General features: G+C 46.1%; 1 protein-coding gene across 1 annotated transcript in view; it reads left to right on the top strand.

Moving 5' to 3' along the window:
- Positions 1–26,059, top strand: part of FARSB (phenylalanyl-tRNA synthetase subunit beta) — a 79,027-nt gene that overhangs the window by 40,605 nt on the left and 12,363 nt on the right. Inside the window, exons 12-15 of the mRNA XM_040427990.1 lie at positions 2,345–2,552; positions 5,648–5,728; positions 5,861–5,953; positions 13,463–13,580. Of these exons, the coding sequence (XP_040283924.1) occupies positions 2,345–2,552; positions 5,648–5,728; positions 5,861–5,953; positions 13,463–13,580 (500 nt within the window). The remainder of the gene's footprint in view (positions 1–2,344; positions 2,553–5,647; positions 5,729–5,860; positions 5,954–13,462; positions 13,581–26,059) is intronic.

Genomic DNA, 26,059 nt, shown 5'->3' on the forward strand with positions numbered 1-26,059 from the left:
TTCTCTCCTAAAATCAGTAAGTGTCCCAGAACCCCCACCGTTTTATCCTCTAGAATCGGAGATAATCACCAAGTGCATTATAGAAGTGCTGTGGAATATGTTAGCGCTATATAAATTGTTTGAATGTGAATTAGGATTACCTTAAAGGGACGGAGAAAGATTGAAGGCAAACATGAGACCCCCATGGTGCCCCCAGATTGACCCCTTTCCTTGTGGCTTGAACCTCTGAGTTTTGACACACAAGTTTCCAATTACGGTAAGAGGATGTTCATGTGAATTCCGCATCCTCCGGAGTATGTATAAGGGTTGTTCACTTAACCACGCGTAGTACTTGTGTAATCTCTGTCTAAAGCAGGGCATCAGTCAGTCAGATGGTGCAAACTGATGTCTCATATCTGGAGGCAGAGGATGGAATTTTTCACACCAATACTTCAGAATTCTGTATACAAAAAGTAGCAAAATACTGCTTTTATGTCTTTTTGAGATCACTTGCCCACCCCAAAAAAAATTGCATCTTTTTTGCATTTTACCACCACTCACTCGAGTTTTGAAAAGTCACTAGAAAGTGGACCTAATTATGTTAATGAGTTTCACTCCAGATTTATCACTGTCCCAAACTCGCTCCAATGCAGAGAGCATTTGTGGACAAAACTGCGCCGTGTGATAAATATGTCACGAAGTGCCCCAACGCAGACTCAAGGAAAATGGACATCAACTGTTCCCCTCGTGATTAATTCCTCTTCATTAAAGGGTTTCTTCCATCAGAAATACCGTTATGTAGCAGACTGACATTAGCGATGCGCTAATGTCAGCACTACATAACCGTGTGTTTTTGACATTTCTCCCTGCAGCCGTTGTGATAAAATAAGCACTTGTATAATATGCTAATAAGCCTCTAGGTGCTATGTGGGCGTAAAATCAGCACCTAGAGGCTCGGTCTACTCGCCCTTTATCCCGCCCAGGTCCTCTGTTCTGCCCGCCCCGCTCCTCTTGATTGAGGTCACGGTTCACAGCATTGCTGACTAAATCCTGCGCTGTTCACTTCTGTATTCGGCGCAGGCGCAGTGAGTGAAGGCTGCTCTCCTGATGCCGGCTTCCTAACTGTGACGTAGTCGACGCAGGCGCAGTGAGGAATCCGGCACCAGGAGCGCATCATTCACTCACTGCGCCTGGCACCGGCTTCAACTTGTCCACTGCGCATGCGCCGGCTCCCTGCGCAGAGAGAGTCTTTTCCGGTCCGATCGGGGTGCGCAGGGAGCCGGCGCATGCGCAGTGGACAAGTTGAAGCCAGTGCTGGTAGTCCGCACGGGCGCAGACTACAGTGTCTACTGCGCCTGCGCGAGACTACAGAGCAGAGATTACATGACGTCAGGATAGTGCAGTGAATAAATTAAGTGGTAGGCGGTGCTGGGCTTCGGATCGATGGGCGCGTCTGGGCTCCAGGAGATCGTGGGACAACCCCTTGGGCTCCTGACAGAGGTGATTTACATATGAATAAGATCGCTTTTTATAAGAATATAAGGCACACAGAGCATAAACAGTGGGGTCATTGTAAACACTGCATGAAGATTAATGGGCACATATAAATATCTACATATCGTTAATCCTGGTGACAGAATCCCTTTAAATGAAATACATGAGTACTAGATTAGCCTTGTTCTGTCATCGCCTTCCCCTGGGTGTCCGTCACTGGTGTATGCTGCATTCGGATATGGCAGCAAGGAATGAGATTAAACTGCTGACCTTGTGACCTTATATAGGTATACTGATGTGTAGGACCAATTCAGTAGAATAGCGGTGATCCAGCATTTTGTATCTGTCAGCAATTTATGCCGCCCTCTGGTGACAGATACCCTTAAAGGGAATCTGTCCCCAGCGACCTCCCTATCCAGCTGCCTGCACAGACACATAGCTCTGGACCTCCTGATTAATATGCTGTTTTTCTTTTGTTGAACTAAGGCTCAGTTTCCAAGTTATGATACTTTTTCCTAATACGCAAATTAGGTGTTTGGTGCAATGAGGGTGTAACCCTTGCCCCCTGTTGCACCCAAGCTCCTCCCTTTCTGGTCCTGTCAATCAAAGCCAGGGACGGGCTAACCACAGAAAGGAGCGCAGCTTGGGTGCAACAAGAGCAATGATGATGCCCTCATTGCACTAAACGTCTGATTTGCATATTAAGAAAACGTATCCTATCTCTGGAACGGAGCCTTAGATCAATCAGCTATATGTCTCTGCAGACAGTTGGATAGAGAGGACGCTTGTGACAGATTCCCTTTAAATGATGGTGACGTCCAGTCACTATAGGTATAAGCTGTATGTAATCCATCACTTTCTGTTTCTCCAGGGAGACTCCAGACAAGTTGGCTAAACTACTTACACGGATGTGTCTGAAATCTCAAGTGTTGGAAGATGGGGAGCAGCTGGAGGTTGAGATCCCCCCTACACGAGCAGACATTATTCACGCCTGTGACATTGTAGAGGATGCAGCTGTCGCCTTTGGTTACAATAACATCCAGATGACCATCCCCAAAACGTACACCATTGCTAACCAGGTAACCTGCACTAGTCTCCCACCTCCCTGACACGTCTGGTTTAGTAAATACTTGTACTTCTCAGAATATAATAATTCTGGAGCATCTTCTGTTAGATCTCTGTGTTGTGCCGTTCCTCTGTGAAGACATGTCAATTATGTTCAGCTGGGGGATGGGAGTATATCCTTTCTGGAAAGTTTGATTACCTTCTTAGGGCTCATTCAGACGTCCGTATCTGTTTTGCAGTCCGTGCAAGAATAGGACTTTCTTTTTTTTTTTTTATTAATGCGGACCCAAATATGCGGTAGTGTGAATGAGCCCTTAAAGGGGTTGTCCGGTTTCAGAGCTAAACCCGTACATTCCCATATCTTTACCCAGGCAGCATCCCTGACAAGAGCATTGGAGCATTTCATTTCAATCGCGCAGGGCAAAGGCATTTTCAGGAGATCCGGTGACGTACCGGGTTCCCCTTAGGGCTGCCAGGTGGAGGCTTCCGCCCAGCAGTGAGCCCGGTGACGTCACCGGCTCTGATGGGTGGGTTTTAGCGCTGCCCTAACCTGTAAAACGGCTAGGGCAGCGCTAAAGCCGGCCCATCAGAGCCGGTGACGCCACTGAACACATTGCTGGTCGGAAGCTTCTGCCCAGCAGTATATTATTGTAAATAAAAGAGCCCTTGCCCTGCGCGATCCAGCGCAGGGCAAGGGAGCGCATCGGAGCATGACATGCTCCGATGCTAACATCAGGGGGGCTGCCTGGGTGACAATATGGGTATGTCCGGGTTCAGATCTGAACCTGGACAACCCCTTTAATCGGATGTGTTCCTGAACACACTCTGACACTGTCCAGTTTTTAGAATTCAGTAGTATTATACCTTTTTGTTATGATTATTTTCTTATTATTTTACAGTTTAAGAGGTTGTCTCACCTCCTGATTTAAGTGTTGCATTGTTCCTGAAACACACTCGAAGCTGAAGTGCCTTTTGCTGAGAGTGATGGCACAGGCAAGCGGCTGTGTGTGCGCACTCCAGAGGATGCTAGTGTATAAGAATCAATAGCAGCTTCGGCTGAGTGAGGACAGTGCAGATCGTGACAACCAATGAGAAATGGTTGCCAAGATCTGTTTGCTAGTCCTCCATCTTTCCATAGATGTATAGAACACTTCCAAGGCTGTGGTACATGCCCTGAAGCTGTTCTATACAAGCAGCCATAGTTGAAACGAGGTGGCCGAGGACAGGAGCAATTGCCAGAGAAGAGCAGTGGTCAGGGACCGGAGCTAATTCGCATGCGCTGGCCTTTGTGCGCTCGCTCCCGCGATTCCCGGCCACCAGAGAGGCTGGCTTTATACTCATGTTGTGCGCCACCACGGCCGTAAACCCTAGAGACTAGCGGTGTATAAAAAGGAACAAATTTGGAGATACTGAGGACCAGAGCCATTATTGAAAACAAACATATATTAGTAAGCTACTCATATTAACTTTACACACATAATAAATTTAACTTAATGAGGTGAGACACCCCCTTTAATATTTTTATTATTATTTACATTGCTGTTCTTACTATCCTGAGCATTATTACTATTGTTATTCTTATTAAAAGGGTTGTAATGGTTTAGAAAAACATAGCTGCTTTCTTCCAGCAACAGTGCCGCACCTGTCCACAGGTTGTGTGTGGTATTGCAGATCAGCTCCATTTAATACTAGACACCACCCGTGGACAGGCGTGGCACTGTTCTCTAATCTGTTCCACAACATTTTACAAAGAATGGATTTACTTACCCTGTCCCTTTAGGGGCTCACAATCTAAATACAGATGTGCGCAGATCAAGCCACTGAAAGGGAATTTCTCATCTGGACACTTATGACCTATGAATACAAGTGTTCCCACTTCTGGGACCGGCTGCTACCTCAATGAGGCCCTCAGGTGAATGGAGAGCAAGCCATGCATGCACAGCCACCCCTCTATGGGATTTCCAAAAATAGCCAAGTGGTGAATGGAGGGGGTGGCCACATGTGTGCAACTTGCTCTCCATTCACTGAAGTGAGGCTTCCAAGAATAGCCAAGCACGCTTGCTCTGCAGTTTTCGGAAGTCTATAACAATAGCTATGGGCATGTTCACCCTTCGTTTTACCAGAATCAGACGTCGGGGAGAATCAGGACTTCCGATTACATAGCTATATGAGGGTTTATTTTTTGGAAATACTGGGGCGTTTGTCCGCAAGGCCGTCCTCTGACCAGTCCGACTCTGGGGATCCTGGGGCTCATTCCCATTGCAGATGTCCCGCTAAATGGGCCAGACCATCCTCCCCCAAAAGGGTGTCTATGTCTCCCGTTTCCTCTGCCTCCTCCCAGAGAGTCTCACTCCGACGTGTCCTCCATGGAAGAGGCAGCCCCCCTGAAGCTAGCATCGGAGCATCTCATGCTCCGATGCGCTCCCTTGCCCTGCGCTAAATCGCGCAGGGCACAGGCTCTTTTGTTTATTATAACACACTGCTGGGCGGAAGCTTCCGTGACGTCACCGGCTCTGATGGGCGGCCTCACCACGTGGTGAGCGCGATTACGTCATCAAAGGTCCTTTAGCAGGTCCTCAAAAAAGAAGAAAGAAGACTATGCCGGCTGGACGATCAAGTGGATGAGGTGAGTTAATTTTTTTAAATTTTTTACCCCTCAAGCAACATTTTAGTAAGCATTCTGTATTAAGAATGCTATTATTTTCCTTTATAACCATGTTATAAGGAAAAATAATAAAATATACAGAACACCTAACCCAAACCCGAACTTCAGTGAAGAAGTCCGGGTTCGGGTCTGGATACCACATTCAGTTTTTTTTCTCAAGCGCGCGCAAAACGCATTGCACTCGCGTAGAAAAAACTAAACGGAGCGCAATCGCTGTCAAAACTGACTGAAATTGCGTGCCTACTCGCACGATTTTCCCGCGACGCCCGTGTGAAAGGGGCCTAACTCTTCCAAGTATAATTGTAACTGAGTAATAATGTTCAGCATGTAGATAATCTTCATACAGCATCACATACTGTGAAATGCACAGATATTGTAAGCGCAGTATCTTCCATATATTCACACTGAGCAGCCTCCTGACTACCTCTCTGTCTTTATCTTTAGTTGCCTCTCAATAAGCTGACAGAATTGCTGCGTCAGGACTTGGCCGCTGCCGGCTTCACCGAAGCTCTGACCTTCGCCTTGGTAAGCAGTTGATGTATCCTCAGCCTCATTGAAAGGCAAATGTTCATCTGCCCAATTGTCTATTTCTCCATATTAATTATAATTCTATCTGAAATTACCCTGACGCCTTCTTTATTTTGTTTGTCACCGCAGTGTTCAGTTGATGATATTGCAGATAAACTGGGGATTCCTGTCTCCGCCACCAACGCTGCACACATTGCAAATCCCAAGACTGCAGAATTTCAGGTCAGTTATGGAAGCAACATAGAATTTGTAAATGAACTGTAATATTGGCGAGATTGCCTCCTCTCATAAAAGAAAAACGGAACAATATGTTTGAGCCTCTCTTTCTACCTAATGTGGACCTGGTGGTTAGGGATTTGAAAAGTGGAACTTGACGCCTGCATCATTTTTTTAATTTTATTTTTTTAAAGGATAACTTTCATAAAAAAATCGATTTTAGCATATGTTACTGCTGCAGCAGCATTATGCATAAAGTAATCTTTAGTTTCTTCACTTACCACTGTTTTCCTTGAGTTTTCCCCTTAGTTACGGCTGTTTTGAATCCTACATTATGAGGATCTTCTCAAGATGGCTCTTTTGCCAGTTCTCTGAGGCCAAAACTGCTTTCCCTCAGGTCACATACACACTTACTGTAGCCAGCAGCTTCCTGCCAGCCAATCAGATTGGATTACTGAGACACGCCTCCTCACACTCAAGCCTTATGCAGGCATGCAGTGTGAAGGACCGCCCCTCTGTCTTCTTAACCGGAGACAGATGAGCCATAGCAACGGTCTTTTAACCCCTTTAGGACACAGCCATATTTCACCTTAAGGACCAGGCCATTTTTTTTTTAGAATCTGACCAGTGTCGCATTTAAGTGGTGATAACTTTAAAATGCTTTTACTTATCCAGGCCATTCTGAGATTGTTTTTTTCGTCACCTATTGTACTTCATGACACTGGTAAAATTAAGTAAAAAAAAATCATTTTTATTTATTAAAAAATTGCAAATTTAGCAAAAATTTTGAAAAAATTGCAAATTTCCAAGTTTCAATTATTCTACTTCTATAATACATAGTAATACCTCCAAAAATAGTTATTACTTTACATTCCCCATATGTCGTCTTCATGTTTGGATCATTTTGGGAATTACATTTTAGTTTTTGGGGACGTTACAAGGTTTAGAAGCTAATCTTGAATTTTTTTTCAGAAATTTTCAAAAAACCAATTTTTAGGGACCAGTTCAGGTCTGGTGTCACTTTGTGAGGGTTACATAATAGAAACCATCCAAAAATGACCGCATTATAGAAACTACACCCCTCAAGGTATTCAAAACTGATTTTACAAACGTCGTTAACCCTTTAGGTGTTCCACAAGAGTTAATGGCAAATGGAGATAGAATTTCAGAATTAATTTTTTTTTGGGCCAAATTTTCAATTTTAATCCATTTTTTCGAGTAACAAAGCAAGGGTTAACTGCTAAACAAAATGCTATATTTATTGCCCCGATTCTGTAGTTTGCAGAAACACCCCATATGTGGTCGTAAACTACTGTACGGGCACACGGTAGGGCGTAGAGGGAAAGGAATGCCGTATGGTTTTTGGAAGGCAGATTTTGCTGGACTGGTTTATTTACACCGTGTCCCATTTGAAGCCCCCCTGATGCACCCCTAGAGTAGAAACTCCATTAAGTGACCTCATCTAAGAAACTACACCCCTTAAGGTATTCAAAACTGATTTTACAAACTTTGTTAACCCTTTAGGTGTTCCACAAGAATTAATGGAAAATAGAGATACAATTTCAAAATTAAACTTTTTGGGCAGATTTTCCATTTTAATTTTTTTCCAGTTACAAAGCAAGAGTTAACAGGCAGAAAAAACTCTATTTATGGCTCTGATTCTGTAGTTTACAGAAACACCCCATATGTGGTCGTAAACTGCTGTACGGGCACACGGCAGGGCGCAGAAGGAAAGGAATGCCATACGGTTTTTGGAAGGCAGGTTTTGCTAGACTTTTTTTTTTTTTTTACACCATGTCCCATTTGAAGTCCCGCTGATGCACCCCTAGAGTAGAAACTCCAAAAAAGTGACCCCATTTTAGAAACTACAGGATAGGGTGGCAGTTTTGTTGGTACTAGTTTAGGGTACATATGATTTTTAGTTGCTCTATATTACACTTTTTGTGAGGCAAGATAAGTTTGTTATTTACAACATTTATCTAACAGGTTACATCATGTGGTATTTTTATAGAGCAGGTTGCCACGGACGCGGCGATACCTAATATGTATACAATTTTTTTTATTTATGTAAGTTTTACACAATGATTTCATTTTTGCCTGTGAAGGCGTCCGGTTGCCATGGTAACCATCACTCGCTGCCACAGAAGAGCAGTGGGTGATGGGGAGGGAGGGGGGCCCCCTCCCTCTCCCATCTGGGGCTGAAAAGGCACAGCAGTCCCTGATGTGAGAGGGAGGGAGCTCCCTCCCTGTTAACCTCTTCCATACAGCGGTCCCAGCACAGATGTCAGGCGTTTCAAGCAGAGTGTCAGCAATGTGCTGACACTCTGTAAACCGCTCGGCCATCCTGAGAGGGGGGGCGGGCTGATGATCGAGCGGCCCTCCCGCCCGCACTGCCGCACCGCCTGCACCCAGCCCCCCCGCAGCGCCCGCCGGCACATACACAGAGGGCTGCAAGGGGGGGGTTAAACATAAAATATAGGCATTTTGAAGTTTCTGATCCCCGCGGTCACGGACCGCGGGGATCAGAAACCTCCAGAAAGCGCCGCGAACCGCAGGTCTGAATTGACCTGCGGTATGCAGCGATCGCTGATACGGGGGGGGGTCACAGGACCCCCCTGGGCATTGACCCTGGGTGCCTGTGGTTGATTTCAGCAGGCCCCGGGTGGGCGGTGATCGGAAATACATACGTCCTGTGTCCTTAAAGGGCTTCTGTCACCCCACAAAACTCTTTTTTTTTTTTTTGGATAGTTACATTCCTTATAGCGTGATATAGGAGAATATAATCTTATCACTTACTTTCATGCGGCCGTTTCTTTAGAAAACAAAGTTTTATAATATGTAAATCCGGTCTCTACCAGCAAGTAGGGCGTCTACTTGCTGGTAGCCGCAGCAGAAAACCGCCCGTGTTGATTGACAGGGCCAGCCGTGATCTCCTCCTCCGGCCGGCCCTGTCAGTATTTCAAAAATCGCGCGCCTCTGTTCATTCGGCGCAGGCGCTCTGAGATGAGGAGGCTCGTCTCCTCAGAACTCCCTCAGTGCGCCAGCGCCGATGACGTCTTCTCTTTCGGTGATGTCATCGGCGCAGGCGCACTGAGGGAGTGCTGAGGAGACGAGCCTCCTCATCTCAGAGCGCCTGCGCCGAATGAACAGAGGCGCGCGATTTTTGAAATACTGACAGGGCCGGCCGGAGGAGGAGATCACGGCTGGCCCTGTCAATCAACACGGCGAGGGGGCGGATTTCTGCTGCGGCTACCAGCAAGTAGACGCCCTACTTGCTGGTAGAGACCGGATTTACATATTATAAAACTTTGTTTTCTAAAGAAACGGCCGCATGAAAGTAAGTGATAAGATTATATTCTCCTATATCGCGCTATAAGGAATGTAACTATCCACGCCCTATGTCCTAAACCGGTAAAGGGAGCAGTGGAAAGGGACAGAGGACATTAATGAAAAGCTGTTATTATAAGGTAATTACAGATATTTTGGCAATCATTGACAGACTAACTCAGGTATACATGCCTAGCTCTAATAAACTAGCAAATAAAATAAAAATATGACAGTTATCCTTAAGAGATTTTACAAAACTCACATACTGATGACCTATCCATAGGATAGGTCATCAGTATGACTTGTATAAGGGTCCGACCCCCTGGCACACCCACAGATCAGCTGTTAATATCTGCAGGTTCCAGAAGTAAGCAGTGTATGGAGCTTATCTATTGCAGGTCAGTTCCCATTCACTTGAATAAGAGCATCAGCTGCAGTACCTGTGAACAGCCACTATGCGGTGTACCGAGCTGTGGTGTTCCAGCTCCGTACACTTTTTACTTCCAGAACCTGCGGCTGCTGCTATAGGGGGTATTGGACCTCCACCGATTATATTGATGGCCCATCTTATGGATAGGTCATCTGTATGTTGACCGCAGAGAAACTCTTGTAAATGTACTTTGCTGAGCTGTTCTTTTCCAAATGGGTAAGAATATCTTCAAAATTGTAGTCCTAAAGCCTGATGCAGACAGCTGTTCCAGAATGATTTCCGCTCGGGTAGATATCCGTATGGCGTCTGAATTAGCAAGTGGCATTTCTCTGCTGGCCGCGACACTTTCCTGAAAAGGGGGTGTGATGAGGGAAGGAATTGGCCGGCGGCCCCACCACATTTATCAACTTCTATGCCCATTGGAGTAGATTTTAGTTGAGGCTCACAGACTGTCGATGCTGCAGGTCATTTTTATGACGAGACGTACACCTCTGGGAATGCATCTGGGTATCGTAGCCCAGCCTACCCCACCGGTTTATGATAAATCTTCCCTATATATTTGAATAAAACCTAACAACATGTTTTTGAAGAGCAGGAGGAGAACATTTTTAAGACCTCTGCTCCAGAACGCTGGCAGAAGTTTCTTTGCTCAAAAAGTTTGCATTATTTTTACTCCAGTTTTGATAGGTGTGTAGGGAAACAGCTGTGATTAGCCCATCGAGGTGAATTAAAGAGGACCTTTAACCACTCCTGACTGTTTTAATAGCTTCATGCATTCCCCCTGTAATAACAATTCTGGAGCCTCTATTCCTATGTCTTTATGTTGTGCCATTCCTTTATTATTTCTACTAGAAGTTATGAATGGCTTACTAGCAGTCTGCAGTAAGGGTACAGAGGGGAGGTAACCAGCTGTGGTGTGCCTGCACAGTCTGACAATGGCAGCACTGATTGGATAGAGTCATCTGTGCAGGTACACACCCCCAACTGGTTACCAATGGATGCTATGTGAAAACTCAGAGCCCCAGTGCTGATATTGTCACTACAAGGACACCGTATTGTGAATTCACTGCAGTCTTGTTGGGGACGGTGTCGGGGCCAGACACTCGCTTTAAGCAGCAGTAATTCCTAACAGGTTGATTTATTTAATGGGCTGCAATTTTTCACTTTGCTCTCCAGTCACAGATGGGATAAGGACATTAATACACTATTCACTCAGGTCTGTTTGCTGTTCTCAGCAAAGTAGATTATGGACCTGAGATTAAGATCTTATCAGCCATATTCCTTTTCACGCCCCCAGATTATTTCCTTCTGTAGATTGTATACTGGCGACTCTTTACTCTTTTGATCTTGTGAAACACAGGCAAGCTCAGAAATGTTGTATTGGACTAAAATTGTCTTTTTAACAAGTCATTTGCATTTAGGCCACATAAAGGAGACCCTGAAAATGACACTTCAACGTTTCACCACATAGCGGAATAAATCTGCATGGATTTCAGGCCACGTGCATTCTGCTTTTGAGTGGTTGCTTTTCACAGCAAATGTGATGAAATCTGCAGGATCCACATCACACTTTTTTTTTTGCAGTGGATTTGCAGAAATGGCCACAGAGAAATATATATGCATCCAGAAACAATGGTTTTTCTTACCCTTACCAGTTGCTTACCCAACTGCAGTGACTGGAGCCATGGCATGGAGCTGGATCTTCCCCTTTAAAGCTCTGTAGCACAGCTGTGACTGAGCTGGCTTGACATTAGGGAGAATGGCCAGGGACCTGGATCGATGGGTCCCCTGTAGGGCACTAGTAGATGTGATGATGGGTCATGGCTAGTGTCAACAGAGGATTTTTACTTCCCATTTAACCCCTATATGTCTTTTTATGGCGGTCACTAAGGGGCCACCGTCTTTTCACTGCGGCCCAGTCTAAGTGCTACATTGGTCCCCTGGGGAGCGGAGGTTCTGCTGTCACATGAGAGCCGCGCTCCTGCTCAAACAACTCGAACCGGCAGGAGTGCCGATCCGGGCTGTTTAACCCTTTACATGGCGCCCTCCACATGTAAGTGCTGACAGAGGGAGGGGACTCCCTCTGTCTCCCATCGGCACCCCGCAAATGCGATTGCAGGGTGCCCATGTGTGTAAAGGCTGATATAGGCCCCAGACCAGCCTTGAGTGGTTTCTAGCAGGCTGTGCCTCTCTGGCAAAGCCTGCTGGTCAATGTCAGTACAGCACTGATGTGTGTGTTGTATTTTAAAAGCAATCTAAATAGTGCAACACCTGTTTAGTATCGCCACGTCCGTAACAACCCACACTACACAAATATCATGTAAATTATGCCCTATGGTGAACACCGTAAAAAAAAAAAAAATTGGAGAATTGCTTAGTCACTACTGAAAAAATGTAATAACAAGCAATCAAAAATCATAATTTACCCCAAAATTATACCAATGTAAACTACAAGTCGTCCCCAAAAATCAAGCCCTTACACAATTCCATAGGAAGAAAAGTAAAAAATGTATGGGTCTTGGGAAGCGGCGATGCAAAAAGATTTTTATTGCACAAAAGTAGTAAAAGTAAAGAAAACAAAAAAAAAAACTATGTATTTGGTATTGCTGTAATCGTGCTGATCCAGAGAATAAAGATATTTTGTTATTTATACCGAAAAATGAATGGCGTAAAAAATTTTATGTAAAAACTAAGTGGCAGTATTGCTGTTTTTTCCCATCTTCCTCCCAGAAAGAGTTAATACAAGTTAATCAGAAAGTTATGTGTACCCCAAAATGACACATTTAAAAACTACAACTTGGCTCCGCGAATCCTGGCATAGTACATGGGCATAGGGTATTTAGTAAACCTCCGGCGGCATGGGCAGGAACAGCAGTGTGCGCTGCTGACCCATTGAGAAAGATTATTTAAAATACAAAAACCATTAATAAAGTATATTACAAAAAGTGTTATTGTGACATTAGGGACATTTTAACAAAAATTTAATCAAAAGTTTAGTTACTCTTTAAGGCCCTATAGAAAGTGATGTCCCCTTGAGAGCTAGCATCACTGCCTTGGTGACCCTCACCGCTGTATCGACATGGTATGATTATATTAAATATAAAAAAGTTAGTGGTTCTGTGCATGGTTCAGGAGAGTGTGAAAAATAGGCCATGAAATGACAGTCCCCTGGATTCCTACATCTTATACATGGGCCCTCTGGGACCCCCTAAAGGAACTGCCGTTACCTTTTTATTCTGGCATCGATATGTGTTTCACACTAAACTTACTCAAGCATGTCTCTAAAAAGTGAGATGACTGGTGAGTAGTGTTGAGCGAACTTCTGTCTAAAGTTCGGCTTCCGGTTAGCGGAGAATCCCGATATGGATTTCGAATTCCGTTGTGGTCCGTGGTAGCGGAATCAATAATGGCCGATTATTGATTCCGCTTCCCTGGACCACAACGGAATTCGGAATCCATATCGGGATTCTCCGCTAACCGGAAGCCGAACTTTAGACACCGAACTTAAAACAGAAGTTCGCTCAACACTACTGGTGAGAAGTGGAAGAGTGATATGGAAGGGGAAGACAGATGACACACCAGCATCCGGAGAGCCCACACAGTATGTCTGTAGTAGCTGTCACCCTCACAATATGAGCGGAGGAGATCTGGGACACAAATGGCTAATGTACGAGAGACAGCCTGTACGGTTCATCTAAATCTGGACGTTGTCTTTTTGATTTTAAGTAAAAAAGATTTTTTATGTCTTGTTTTTTCAGGTGGCTCGCACAACCTTACTGCCCGGCTTATTGAAAACGGTTGCAGCCAATCGCAAAATGCCTCTCCCTTTGAAACTGTTTGAAATATCCGATGTGGTGACAAAGGACAACACTAAAGGTAATTAGTGCGACCAGGAACACCACTCCTTCCCGACACGTGTATATAGGGTGTGCCTTGAATTCTCTGGTCAGGTATGGTGTGGTCTGGTATCCATGCTAGGCTATGGAAAAAGAAGGTTAAGGTGGACAGATCGCCGTCAGGATTTCTGTGCTTTGTGATACATTTCCATACACATTTTGGGAACAATAATTAGAACAGTTGCCTGTGAGTTAATATCGCTGTTCCATCCTGACTGTGTAGGCAGCTCAGAGGAGCACACAGATGGATTCTACATCTACACATGATTATTTTATTTTTTCCACTCTTTTGGCTGACTGAATAGATCTGACTTGCTTGAGACAGCTCGGTTCTGTTCAGCTGCCTGCTTTTCACTACAATGCAAATGCCACAGCAGTATAGCGTAGAACAAGAGAAGCTCCAGACCTGACCCACGGGGCATCTGGTGTCCGCAGGGTGGTTGATTGGATCTTCCCACCATGATTAGTCAGAACATATGGCTAGGACATGCTACCACCTCCTGATCAATTTGGTTGTGATCAGGGGCGTACACAGACCTCACAGGGCTCCATAGCAAAAACTCCCTGTGAGATTTAAAGTTTCTTAGAGGTTGTCCGGGTTCAGAGCTGAACCCAGACATCAGGGGCGTAACTACTACCATAGCTGCAGACCATGCGACTGCTAAGGGGCCGAGGGAAAGAGGAGGCCCAGACTTAGTTGGGATTATCTCCTCTTCTACTGGAGGTGAAACCTTGGTCAGGACTCTATCCTCTAAAGCAGGGATCAGCAACCTTTGGCACTCCAGCTGTCCCGAAACTACAATTCCCAGCATGCTTCATTCATTTCTATAAGAGTTCTTAGAGGAGCATAGCAAGTATGCATGCTGGGAGTTGTAGTTTCACGATCCTGAAAAAATAGAACATGTCCTATTCTTGTCCACAATAGTGGACAAGAACAGGCATATTCTCTTAGTGCCGGCAATGTGCGGTCCGCAAAATGCAGACCGCACATTGCCGCTGTCCGTGTTTTGTGGATCCGCAAAACACACACGGATGTGTGAATGGACCCTAAATGTGAGGTAAATTAGTTTCCAATGTAGTATTAATAACTAAACAATTACATAATAAACATATTGCATTGTCTACTTACCACCAGGACAATAAGATGATCTGGTCTCTGGCTGCAGTCTGGCTCTTGGTCTGGCTCTGGGGACTCCCTTGTCACTCTCTCCCCCCCCCTCCCTTGTCACTCTCTTCTCCCCCCCACCCCCCCCCCCCCTCCCCCCCCTCCCCCCCCCCCCCCCACTCCCCCTCCCCCCCCCCTCCCCACCCCCCCCTCCCCTCCCTTGTCACTCTCATTCCCCCCCTCCCTTGTCACTCTCATTTCCATTCCCCCCCCTTGTCACTCTCATTTCCTCCCCCCCCCCACCTTGTCACTCTCATTTCCATTCCCCCCCCCCCCTTGTCACTCTCATTTCCATCCCCCCCTTGTCACTCTCATTTTCATTCCCCTATGTCACTCTTATTCTACCCCCCCTTGTCACTCTCATTTCCATCCCCCCCCTTTGTCACTCTCATTTCCATCCCCCCCCCCCCCTTGTCACTCTCATTTCCATTCCATTCCCCCCCCCCCCCCCCCCACCTCTAGTGTAGCGTGGCCGAGCTCTGTTCGGTCTGCGGTACAGGAGCATTTGTTTCCTGTACCCGGCCGGACTGAAAGTAAGCGCACACTAAGTGAGCACTTCCTGTCAGTCCGGTCGGTTACAGGAATCAAAAGCTCCTGTACCGCGGACCGAACAGAGCTCGGCCACGCTACATTAACAGCACAGAGCAGACACCGCAGGCTGCGCAGCACTGAGCCGGCGGCCGGAGATTCTCTAGAGGAGCGGCAAGCGCTCAGCCGCTCAGGAGGCGCCGCCGGCCGGCCGAACTATATAACCAACGTTTTTTTTTTGTTTTTTTACACCGCAACGGGCGCCCCCTGCTAAATGGCGCCCTAGGCGACTGCCTTAGTCGCCTTACTGGTGGCGCCGGCCCTGCTATCCCTGCTCTAAAGGAACAACTTTTAGCAAATGAGGCAGTGGAAAAATGGCCCAAGGGTCATTGAAAAGGGTTTCTGTTCTGTGTGGGGGTCCTGGTTTGATCCTTGCTATGGGGCCCTTACTTCTCTATGTACACCACTGCCAGACATAACCCCATTTTCTGAATACCATATTTCTCAATGTATTTACACCGAAAAACATTTGTAAATATAGTGATACATCACCTCTATACAGCTCTATGTCTGCTCCGTCTCTTCACATAGTGCCACCGCAGCCACCATTAGGGGGAGCTCAGTGCATAGGATTTTTTATAATTGTCTTGGAACTCATTGGAAACTGTAAAAATCTGTATGCACTGAGCTCCCTCTAGTGGTGGCTACGGGTAATTACTGTGGTTTAACAAAAGGAAGGAATCCAGTGTTGGGGGGGCTCCCTTATCATGGACCTCATAGCAGTGGTGTAGTCTGCCTCCATGATGAGTACGCCACTGGGTGTGATCCCTGAAAGCCCTGCCCATCACTTAAATTATGGGGAGGAAGTCTTCAGCTAGCGTAAATGGTACTGTGCTGCAGAGTGGTTGATAGGAGTGAAAGGGCTCCAGTGCATAACTGGCACTGCTGTTACTGTTGTGTTTAGGGTCAATTTAGTGTTTGCTGCAGCTGTGCATTTAAAGAGGACCTTTCACTAGAATAAAACATCTAAACTAACTATACAGACATGTACAGCAGCGCCCAGGGATCCCCCTGCACTTACTGTTATCCCCGGGCGCCACTCCGTTCGCCCGGTGTAGCCTCCCGTATCTTCATAGTTAGGCTCCACCCAGTTGAGCCTGCCGGCGTCTCATTCTCCCATGCTGCAGCGCTCAGCTCCTAGGCTATGAGCTGAGCGCTGCGATTGGCCAGCGCTACAGTCTGGAAGAAGGAGACGCCGGCAGGCTCCACCCAGTTGAGCCGAACATATAAAGATACCGGAGCCTATACCGGGAGAACGGAGCGGCGCCCAGGGATAATAGTAAGTGCAGGGGGATCCCTGGGCGCCGCTCTCCATGTCTGTATAGTTAGTTTAGATGTTTTATTTTAGTGAAAGGTCCTCTTTAAAGGGATTTTTTCCACAAAAAGCATGCATCACCTCCACAGTTCTGACAACAATCCTGGGTAATGGGGGCCCCTTCACTGAGTAGTAGTGCACATGTTCATTTCATTTTTTATATGGGATAGGTGATGAATCTTTTTTGCGAGTCAACCCTTTAAATGCATTTTAAGCGTAAAGTTAAGGTTTGCTACATCTGTACTCAGGGGCGTAGCTAGAAATGACTGGGCCCCATAGCAAAAAAAAATTATGGGCCCCCCCCCCCGGATCTCCCACCCCCACATACCTCTCAGACCTCCCACCCCAACATCCCCACACCACACTATTAAAGGGATTCTGTCATCAGATTTAACCCCTCTAACCTAAACATATGCTCATGTCCAGACTAATAAGAAGAATCCTAAGCTGGCCTTATTAAACCTCACTGTGGCTCTATTTGCCCAAAAAACTGGCCTTCTACAGCTCAGCGCCGCCTCCGCAATCCTCCCCGTCCCTCTGCCAGATCCCGAGCCTGCCGCTGCCAGGAGTCCGCACGGGCGCATCAGGCTGAGCCTAGTGCGCAGGCGCGGGATCTGGCAGAGGGACGGGGAGGATTGCGGAGGCGGCGGTGAGCTGTAGAAGGCGGCGCTGAAGACAGGGAAGGTGGCGCTGGGCACCAGACGGCAAGGGGTGTGGTCGGGCACCCTGTATTAACGGACCTCCCCTTGGGCACCTTAAGTAAGTGATTGACAGGTTATAAAAACCAGTTTTTTGGGCAAATAGAGCCACAGTGAGGTTTAATAAGGCCAGCTTAGGATTTTTCTTATTAGTCTGGACATGAGTATATGTTTAGGTTAGAGGGGTTAAATCGGACAGAATCCCTTTAAATAATGCAGCTGCGCCTGCCAGGCTTGAGCAGGTATATGTGTGAATATGGATTAGGGAAGATGCTGAGATCTGGCTGTACCTCACTGTGAGGTACAGCCGTATCTCAGCATCTTCCCTATTCACACATATACCTGCTCAAGCCTGGCAGGCGCAGCTGCATTATTTAATAGTGTGGTGTGGTAATGGTTAATGGCATTTTGGCGAAGACACAGCCACCTAATCACAGACCCCTCAGATAGGATTAGGTGTCTGTGTCTTCGCCAATGCCATTAACCATTACCACACCACACTATTAAATAATGCGGGCGCAGTTGCGCCTGCCAGGCTTGAGCAGGTATATGTGTGAATAGGGAAGATGCTGAGATCCGGCGGTAGCTCACACACACAGATGAAATAACTCCAGTCTCCTCCACTTGTCCACTACACTAGTCTCCAGAGTGACTCCAGTTACAGTACTCCAGTCTCCACATCTCTCCACTGACTGACGCTGCCGCCTGCCGCTTCGGTCAGAGACTCAGTCAGACTCAGTGCCACTCCCCAGCCAGCCCTCACCTCAGCCACTTGAAGTTGAACCAACCGAACTGTACCCCGTACTGCGCATGCGCCGCCCGCCGAGCCAGCCAGCCACCGACACTCCAGCAGCTCAACTCGCAGCTTCCTAGTACGTGCCACTCCTAGTCTGCGACCCCGCCTCCTCCACTTCTGGCGACTGCCTCTCTACCTCCGCCGGCTCCGAGTCCGACCGCCCCCTATCCAGTGCTCCAGACTAAAAAAAATACCTAGTAGCCATTGGCTCCTAAACTGAAAAATTTAGGAGCCAAATGTAATTTTTAGTCGCCGAATCAAAATTTTGGTATCGTGACAACGCTACGCCGATCAGATTGGCGTAGGGTTGTTTCGACACCAAAGTTTTGATTCGCTTTCGTCACCATAAAAAAGTATTGCGATACTCAATACCGTGCAAAAAAAAAAAAAACGACAAAAAAAGTTGCGTGCATTTCGCATTTTATGAAACGTTCGGCCCATAATAGAACAGTCCTATCCTATTTTTTGAGGGGACAAGGTGACTAAAAATGGCGAATGCTCGCCGCATAGGAGAAATATTTTAAAAATTTAATAGTTTGGACTTTGTTTATTTATTGTTTATATATTTTATATGTAAAATTGGGAAAGGGGGGATTTAAACTTAATATTTTAGGGTACTTTCACACTAGCGTTTTTCATTTCCGGCATAGAGTTCCGTCACAGGGGCTCTATACCAGAAAAGATGTCTTCAGGTCAGTCTTTTTGACTGATCAGGCAAAAGATAAAACTGCAGCATTCTACGGTTTTATCTCTGGCGAAAGAAAACTGAAGATTTGCCTGAATGCCGGATTCGGCATTTTTCCCCATGGGAATGTATTAGTGCCAGATCCGACATTCAAAATACCGGATCCATCCTTCCGGTTGAACCGTGCGATTTTCACGCATGGTTGCTAGGATGAAAGTCTATTCACTGTATTACTTTCCCTTATAACAACATGGTTATAAGGGAAAATAATAGCATTCTTTAATGCAGAATGCGTAGTAGAAGGTCAATATAATAAACATTATATACACCCCAGTATAATAAACATTGGTGGCGCAGTGCGCCCCCCCTCCCTGGTATAATAAACATATAAACATTGGTGGGCAGTGCCAGTGAGGGTTAAAAAAATAAATAAAAATTAACTCGCCTCCTCCAATTGATCGCGTAGCAGCCGGTCTCCTGTACTTTCTTCAGGACCTGTCAAAGGACCTGTGGTGATGTCACTGAGCTCATCACATGATACATCACCATGGTAATGGACCATGTGAAGGAGGCTGGAGCTCAGTGACGTCACCACAGGTCCTGAAGAAAGAACAGGAGACCGGCAGCAGTTACGCGATCAATTGGAGGAGGTGAGTTAATTTTTTATTTTTATTTTTTAACCCTCATTGGCACTGCCCACCAATGTTTATATGTTTATTATACTGGGGGGGGGGGGTGGCGGTGGCCGCACTCAATGTTTATTATACTGGGGGGGGGGGGTGGCGGTGGCCGCACTCAATGTTTATTATACTGGGGGGGGGGGGTGGCCGCACTCAATGTTTATTATACTGGGGGGGGGCCGCACTCAATGTTTATTATACTGGGGGGGGCCGCACTCAATGTTTATTATACTGGGGTGTTGGGGGGGGGGGGGGGCGCACTGCGCCACCAATGAAGATAACTGACCTGTTAATACAAATACAGGAGGCGGGTGCCGGAATCAAATAGCGGCACCTGACCTCTATGACAGGGAGCTGCGATCAGCGTCAGTTAACCCCTCAGGTGCTGCTCCCTGTCATAGAGGTCAGGTGCCGGCTATTTAATTCCAGCACCCGCCTCCTGTATTTGTATTAACAGGTCAGTTATCTTCATTGGTGGCGCAGTGGCCACAGCCCCTCCCCCTGTCTCTCTTCTTATTGGCCGCGGCGGCAGCAGCACAGGGGGGAGGGAGAGACCATCTGGAGCCCTGCCCCTATCACAGCGCCACGCCTGGCCCACTCGCCACATTTTTATTTTATTTTTTATCCTCAGTCTCGGCGGGCCCCCAGTGGCGTAGGGCCCCATAGCCATTGCTATGGCTGCTATGGCTATCCCTACGCCACTGTCTGTACTTCTTTGCAAGGATGAGTGGGGGTCCCTGCAGTCCTGGTGATATGCCGTCACTCCTAATGGTGAGAAACCATTTCAGTTAAACCTGTGTCATTTTTTGGCAGCAGTGGTACACCATTTTATTAGCGTAACTTCGCTGTACATAAAGTTTTGATATGTCAGAATGACACATGAGAGGTTTTGATCGGTAGGGGTCTGAGCAATGAGAACTCTGATAGATCAGTAAAACGAGGAGTTAGAGGGGCTTATTGAGCACTGGTTCTCCTCGCTGCTGAAGATGGTCTCAGCACTAGAACCCCCCACCAAACAAGACCTTTGCTATGTCACTGATATCAAAAATATATATAAAGTGTTGTAGTTACATTACTTTACCATTGCTGGCTGATAGGTGGCAGCACTCCCTAATTCATTGCTTCATTTATCCAGTATTCACTGTTACTGGCATTTTATTCAAAACCACTTTTGCGTTTTGTGTGTTATTAAAGTTTTTTTTGCAGTTTGTGTTTTATACAGCATTTTTTCATCTCCTTTCAGAAGCCATGTCATTTTTAACCTTCATACCCATTGCAATTGTGCGTTCTGTAATTATATAATTTACCTTTGTTTACCAGCAGGGGGCAGGAGAATATAAGTATTTGAGCTTCTGCCAGTGGAGACATGGTTTTACAGGTTAAACTAGAACTTTTTGTGCATATATCTTTATTTACAACAGAAATAGGTCAGAAAACCCGATTGTTAGTTGTGACCCGGCTGTGGAGCGTGTGAAGAACTTCAATGTTTTGTGTGAAACAGGTCAGAGGGATAGCATCACAGAGGGGCAGAAGGGGCTTATTGCATATGGCCCAGCAAAGGAGCACACATTAAAGGCGGTTGGAAATTTGCTGTTATGTCGCCACCGATGGTTCAGTGATGAATCTGTATGGAGTGGAAGAAAGGTTCCTGAACAGTTCCTACAGGAGGATCTGCATGCCCGCAGTATTTCTTTGTGAAAGCCTAACTTAAAAATGTCTACAGGTCTATAACAAAGAACTTTTGTGCTACTGTATAAAGCCTTAAAGGGGTTTTCCCATCTCCAGCTGTAGCGCTGGAGCTACTGCGGAAACAACTGATCTGCAAGGGATGCAGGGTGTTGGTCCCTTGTAGATTAAATAACCTATCCCAAGGTATTGAAGATAGGGCATCAATATAAAAGGACTGAAAAACCCTTTTAAAGATGTCAGAAAATGTATTTTATTTATTTTTATCCAGCAGACCCTACCACCAGCAGTCCAGTGTGAGTAGCCTACGAAAAGATCTTCTTTCTTACATTGATCTCTATGAACTTTACATATAGGGGGGGTTATTCTCATCTGAGACATTTAGGGGTTCTTTAAGTTATTTATTAGGGAAAACTGTTGGGAGCCTGAATAAATATTATAAACTCAAACTTACCTTCCCAGGCACTTCTGATCCTGCAGCTCCTGCTTCTTCTTCTTCCCAGGCTGCAACCCACTGCACCATAACATTTCTAGCTGCCCACGGCTTACTAGTAGTACAAACCACACAGTACCCCCTGTAGTGCCACCTTATGTCCTCTTAATGGGGTTGTCCCACAAAAGATATTCTACAGTTTTTAAACCAGCATCTGGATCTGAATTACTTTTGTAATTGCATGTCATTAAAAATGTAGCATAGCCACTGAGTCATTTAATTAAAAGCATCTATTTAGCGCCACCTGCTGTTTTATTTATTTCTTATTTCTTAGTCCTGCTCACTGAGATGGCCGCACATGCTCAGTTTCATCCTCCAACTGCCTCCTGAGCTGTGATAGGCAGAGCATGGACATGCCTCCTGAGCTGTGATAGGCAGAGCATGGACACGCCCCCTGAGCTGCAGCAGAAAAGACACTCCCCTTGAGCTGTCAGCTTGATATAAATCTAGCAGAGCAATGAATGGGGAGATCTCTGGCTCCATGTGAGGAACAGGGCTGGTTGTAGGTTTGTTAGAAAGAGGTTGTCATGTACCTGATGCTGCCTGGCCCTCAGGTGCTGTTCTCTGTAGCAGGTTTGTGTCTTTCTGATCAATATGTCTGTATTCCAGTGGTTGGGGGCCACACAGAGCAGCATCGCATCACCTGGTCTGCAGACTGTGTGCCACCGCTGCTGGTAAATGCTAGATTCTCAAGCTGTGAATGAACTGCATGGCTCAGAATGGGAAGACATCCTAGTAGTTAGAAGTTCCCGACATCTGCAGCAACTTAGAGTTCAAAGAGAGGGACGTTTCCTTAATAACAGTAGAATGGGCGCCCAATGTTTAGTAACAAGCCCGGAGGCCAAACATCTCTGCAGTATCTGAATCACTTTGGCATCATTGGTAGGCTCCTCTCAATACATTTGTTTCCAGGAAAATCTATATGGAGTGACTTTCTCGAGCTGAATCATACATCAGTAATGCCTTTTATAAAATATTTTTTTCTCCCTTTTTATCTTTTGTTCATCTTGGACGAGCTGCAGTCACCAGTTTACCAAGGTCTGATTCATCAAAGGACCACCCTGAACACATCCAGCTATACCAAGTGCTCCAAATTAATCTATTACAGTGAGGGGCCACTGACCTAAAAATGGTCCAGGGTTTAAAAGGGTTTTCCAAGAGTTCAGTACTGATGGCGTATCCTCAGAATAGGTCATCAGTATCTGATTAGGTCCGACTTCTGGCAATCCCTTAGATTAGCTGTTTGGTGAGCCCAGTGGCCTCTTCCTAGGCCAGTAACATCACGTTCCTCCACGGTCAAGTGGATGGGCTGCAATACCAAGCAGAGCTGCCATACAATGTACGACACTGTGCTTGGTTAGCTGGGAGGAGACCGCAGCCTCATCAGAAAGCTGATTGGTGGGGTCAGACTCTTCACACCACCACCAATCAGATATTGGTGAGGATATCCTGAGGATAAGCCATCTATATTGAGCTCCCAGAATTACCCCATTCATATATAGTAACAGTTATTAAGGCTTAAAAAAACACAAGTCCATTCAGTTTAGTCTATAATCCAGCAGCGTTGATCCAGAGGAAGGCAAAAAATACTCCTGCTACAGAACAAATTTTGTGGTAGCAGCCGGTAGCAAACTCAACTTCAGATTCTGAATTTTAAATGTTTTTAAAGATGTAGAAATAAATACCAAATTCATTCACCGAAGAAGTCTCGCACGACTTAGGGTGAAACTAATTTTGCCTCCATGGAGGCAATACCTTTTAATGCTGTACGAAGACGAATCGACTTCAGATCTATGATCCGAAGCTCGATTCGCTCAACACTAATTATTACGCTCCAGAAATCCATCCAGGCCCCTCTTGAACGCTTTTAGTGAACTCCCCATCACCACCTCCTCAGGCAGACAGCTCCATAGTCTCACTGCTCTTACCGTAAAGAATCCTGTTATGTAGAAACCTTCCTTCCTCTAGACGAGGACCTCTTGACAGCCCCAAAATCTGTTATCAGATGTAAAAAAGAATGCAGCATGTTGTATTTCAAGATTAATGTGCAAGAGATGCAAAGGTAGCAGAAACCTCCTTTGATACGTGGCCCCCAATAATATGTATTACTGCTTAGGTGTGTGTCTATGAGAGTGCTCCTCGGACTGCTGGGAGGTAATGAGTATCCAGTAAGTGCATTCTCTGCTCCTGCTCCCCATTAACCCTGGCTATCAGATGATATCCGGCTGCTTATAGCACAGAATGACTAGGTCCAATACAGCGCCGATCCTCCACTTCTCCTTGTCTGATTTGTTATATCGGATAAATTTTTATCATTTTATATAAAGCTGAGCTATTTTACATATTTTCATCCACAGATTGCTCTAATCTGTGTGCGCTGGTGCTCTCATGCACTGTGTGTGGGTGGAGGGGAGTAAGCTCCTCTGCGTCAATGACATGACAAACTAATGGCACATGGCCGCCGCTCGGCTGTTCCGTACATTGTGGACCGCAACCTCCACTCCTCAATGCATGGGCAACATCCGTGCAGATTCAGCAGATGGATCCAGACCCATTCAACTTGAATGGATCCATGATCTGTCTGCACTGGAAAAAAATAGAACATATTCCCATGGAAGTACTCTGTAGTGCTTCTGTGGGGTTCCGTGCCTCCGTTCCGGACTGCTGACTCCTTGAAGTGAAAGGGTCCGCATCTGTGATTCGGTGTAAAAATGGCTGGGGCATGAGCCCTAAAGGGAAGGCCAGATGTGACAAATGTTTCCCCTGCAAATCCACATTGATCCTGTAGTAAAGCTTTTTTGTACAGATTTTGCCACAGACTTTACCCTATACAATGAAAATCCGCACCATAATAAGCGTGTTGCACATTAAAAAATCTACAACTTGCTCGTATTTTCCTCCTGATTTTTACATTTTGAAAACCCCATCCACTTGAATTATACTATAAATTGCCACTAAATCTGCACTGGCATGTGCACCTCCATGTCTGAACATACCCTAGGTCTACTTACATGTAACATTTGTGTCCAGCCAAGTTTTTGGCCTGAGCTGGCACCTGTCCAGCATCCATAGTGTTTCTGCCTGACTTGGGTCATATCTGATCATTGGGGAACCCCCGTTGATTAGCTGTTTGAGAAGGCACGGCACTGCAGCCTTCCTCCTGGTCACCAAGCACAGCACCATACATAGTATAGCGGCTGTACTTGGTATCGCGCTCAGCCCCATTCGCTTCTATGGGGCTGAGCTGCACCTAGGCCATGTGACCAATGAATGTGTCGTCACTGGAGCGCCACTGCCATCTTAAACAGCTGATCTGGTCGATATGGCCGGGACCCCCACCATCACTATAGGCCATCAATATAAAACTCCCCCAAAAAAAACTTTAGGGTCCATTCACACGTCCGCAATTTTGTTCCGCATTTTGCGGAACGGAATTGCGGACCCATTCACTTCTATGGGGCAGCACGATGTGCTGCCCGGACACGGTATTGCAGACCTGCACTTCCGGGTCCGCAATTCCGTTCCCGAAAAAAAAAAAAAATAGAACATGTCCTATTCTTGTCTGCATTTGCAGACAAGAACAGGCATATTCTATTAGTGCCGGCAATGTGCGGTCCACAAAATGCGGAACGCACATTGCCGCTGTCTGTGTTTTGCGGATCAGTGGATCCGCAAAATACGTTACGGACGTGTGAATGGAGCCTTAAAGGTTTATTCATACTCTGAGACAATGTATTCCATTCATCTGAACCGGGTTGTTTTGGCGGCAAGCACATGGCTCTCTGTCAGCTCCATTCAAATGAACATTGGACAGTCGCAGAAATTTCTGTCACATGTGAATATAGCCAAATTTGACTTTTCTGTGCTTTTTAAATAGGTTTTCCATCTACTTTTGCAATAGGGCAATAAGAGGTAGAGAAAGGTATGGCAGTGGTATGAGCCCTGGGCTAGGGGCCTGCACAAGGCCTAACACCCAGCCTGTCTCAGTTAACCTCTGCAGTTCCCTGTTACAGTCTGTGGTATTTTTCGGCATTTTACTATGTAGGTGTATGGATGTTACTGGGCCATTATACACATGTTGACTCTCGTCTGAGGAGCTTACAAGTCGGCTCTTAATGTTTGCTTGCGGTGCCTCCTGTCGTGTACATAGATGTGGTGTGCTTGTGTAATTGCTGCTCACTGCCGGGGTTGTTAGAAGAGGACTGGAGATAAAGCAGTTTGGGCCTCCGTCCTCCGGACATGGAGAGTGCGCTGCAGATACCGAGCGTTTGAAGCTTGACAATGTGCAGATGGAGGCCGACTCTTACGTCTGGTCCCAATTTCTCCTCTTACTTCTACAAAGAGCAGGTCTGC

Source organism: Bufo bufo, chromosome 4 (assembly GCF_905171765.1).
Source record: "Bufo bufo chromosome 4, aBufBuf1.1, whole genome shotgun sequence".
Classification (NCBI taxonomy): domain Eukaryota; kingdom Metazoa; phylum Chordata; class Amphibia; order Anura; family Bufonidae; genus Bufo; species Bufo bufo.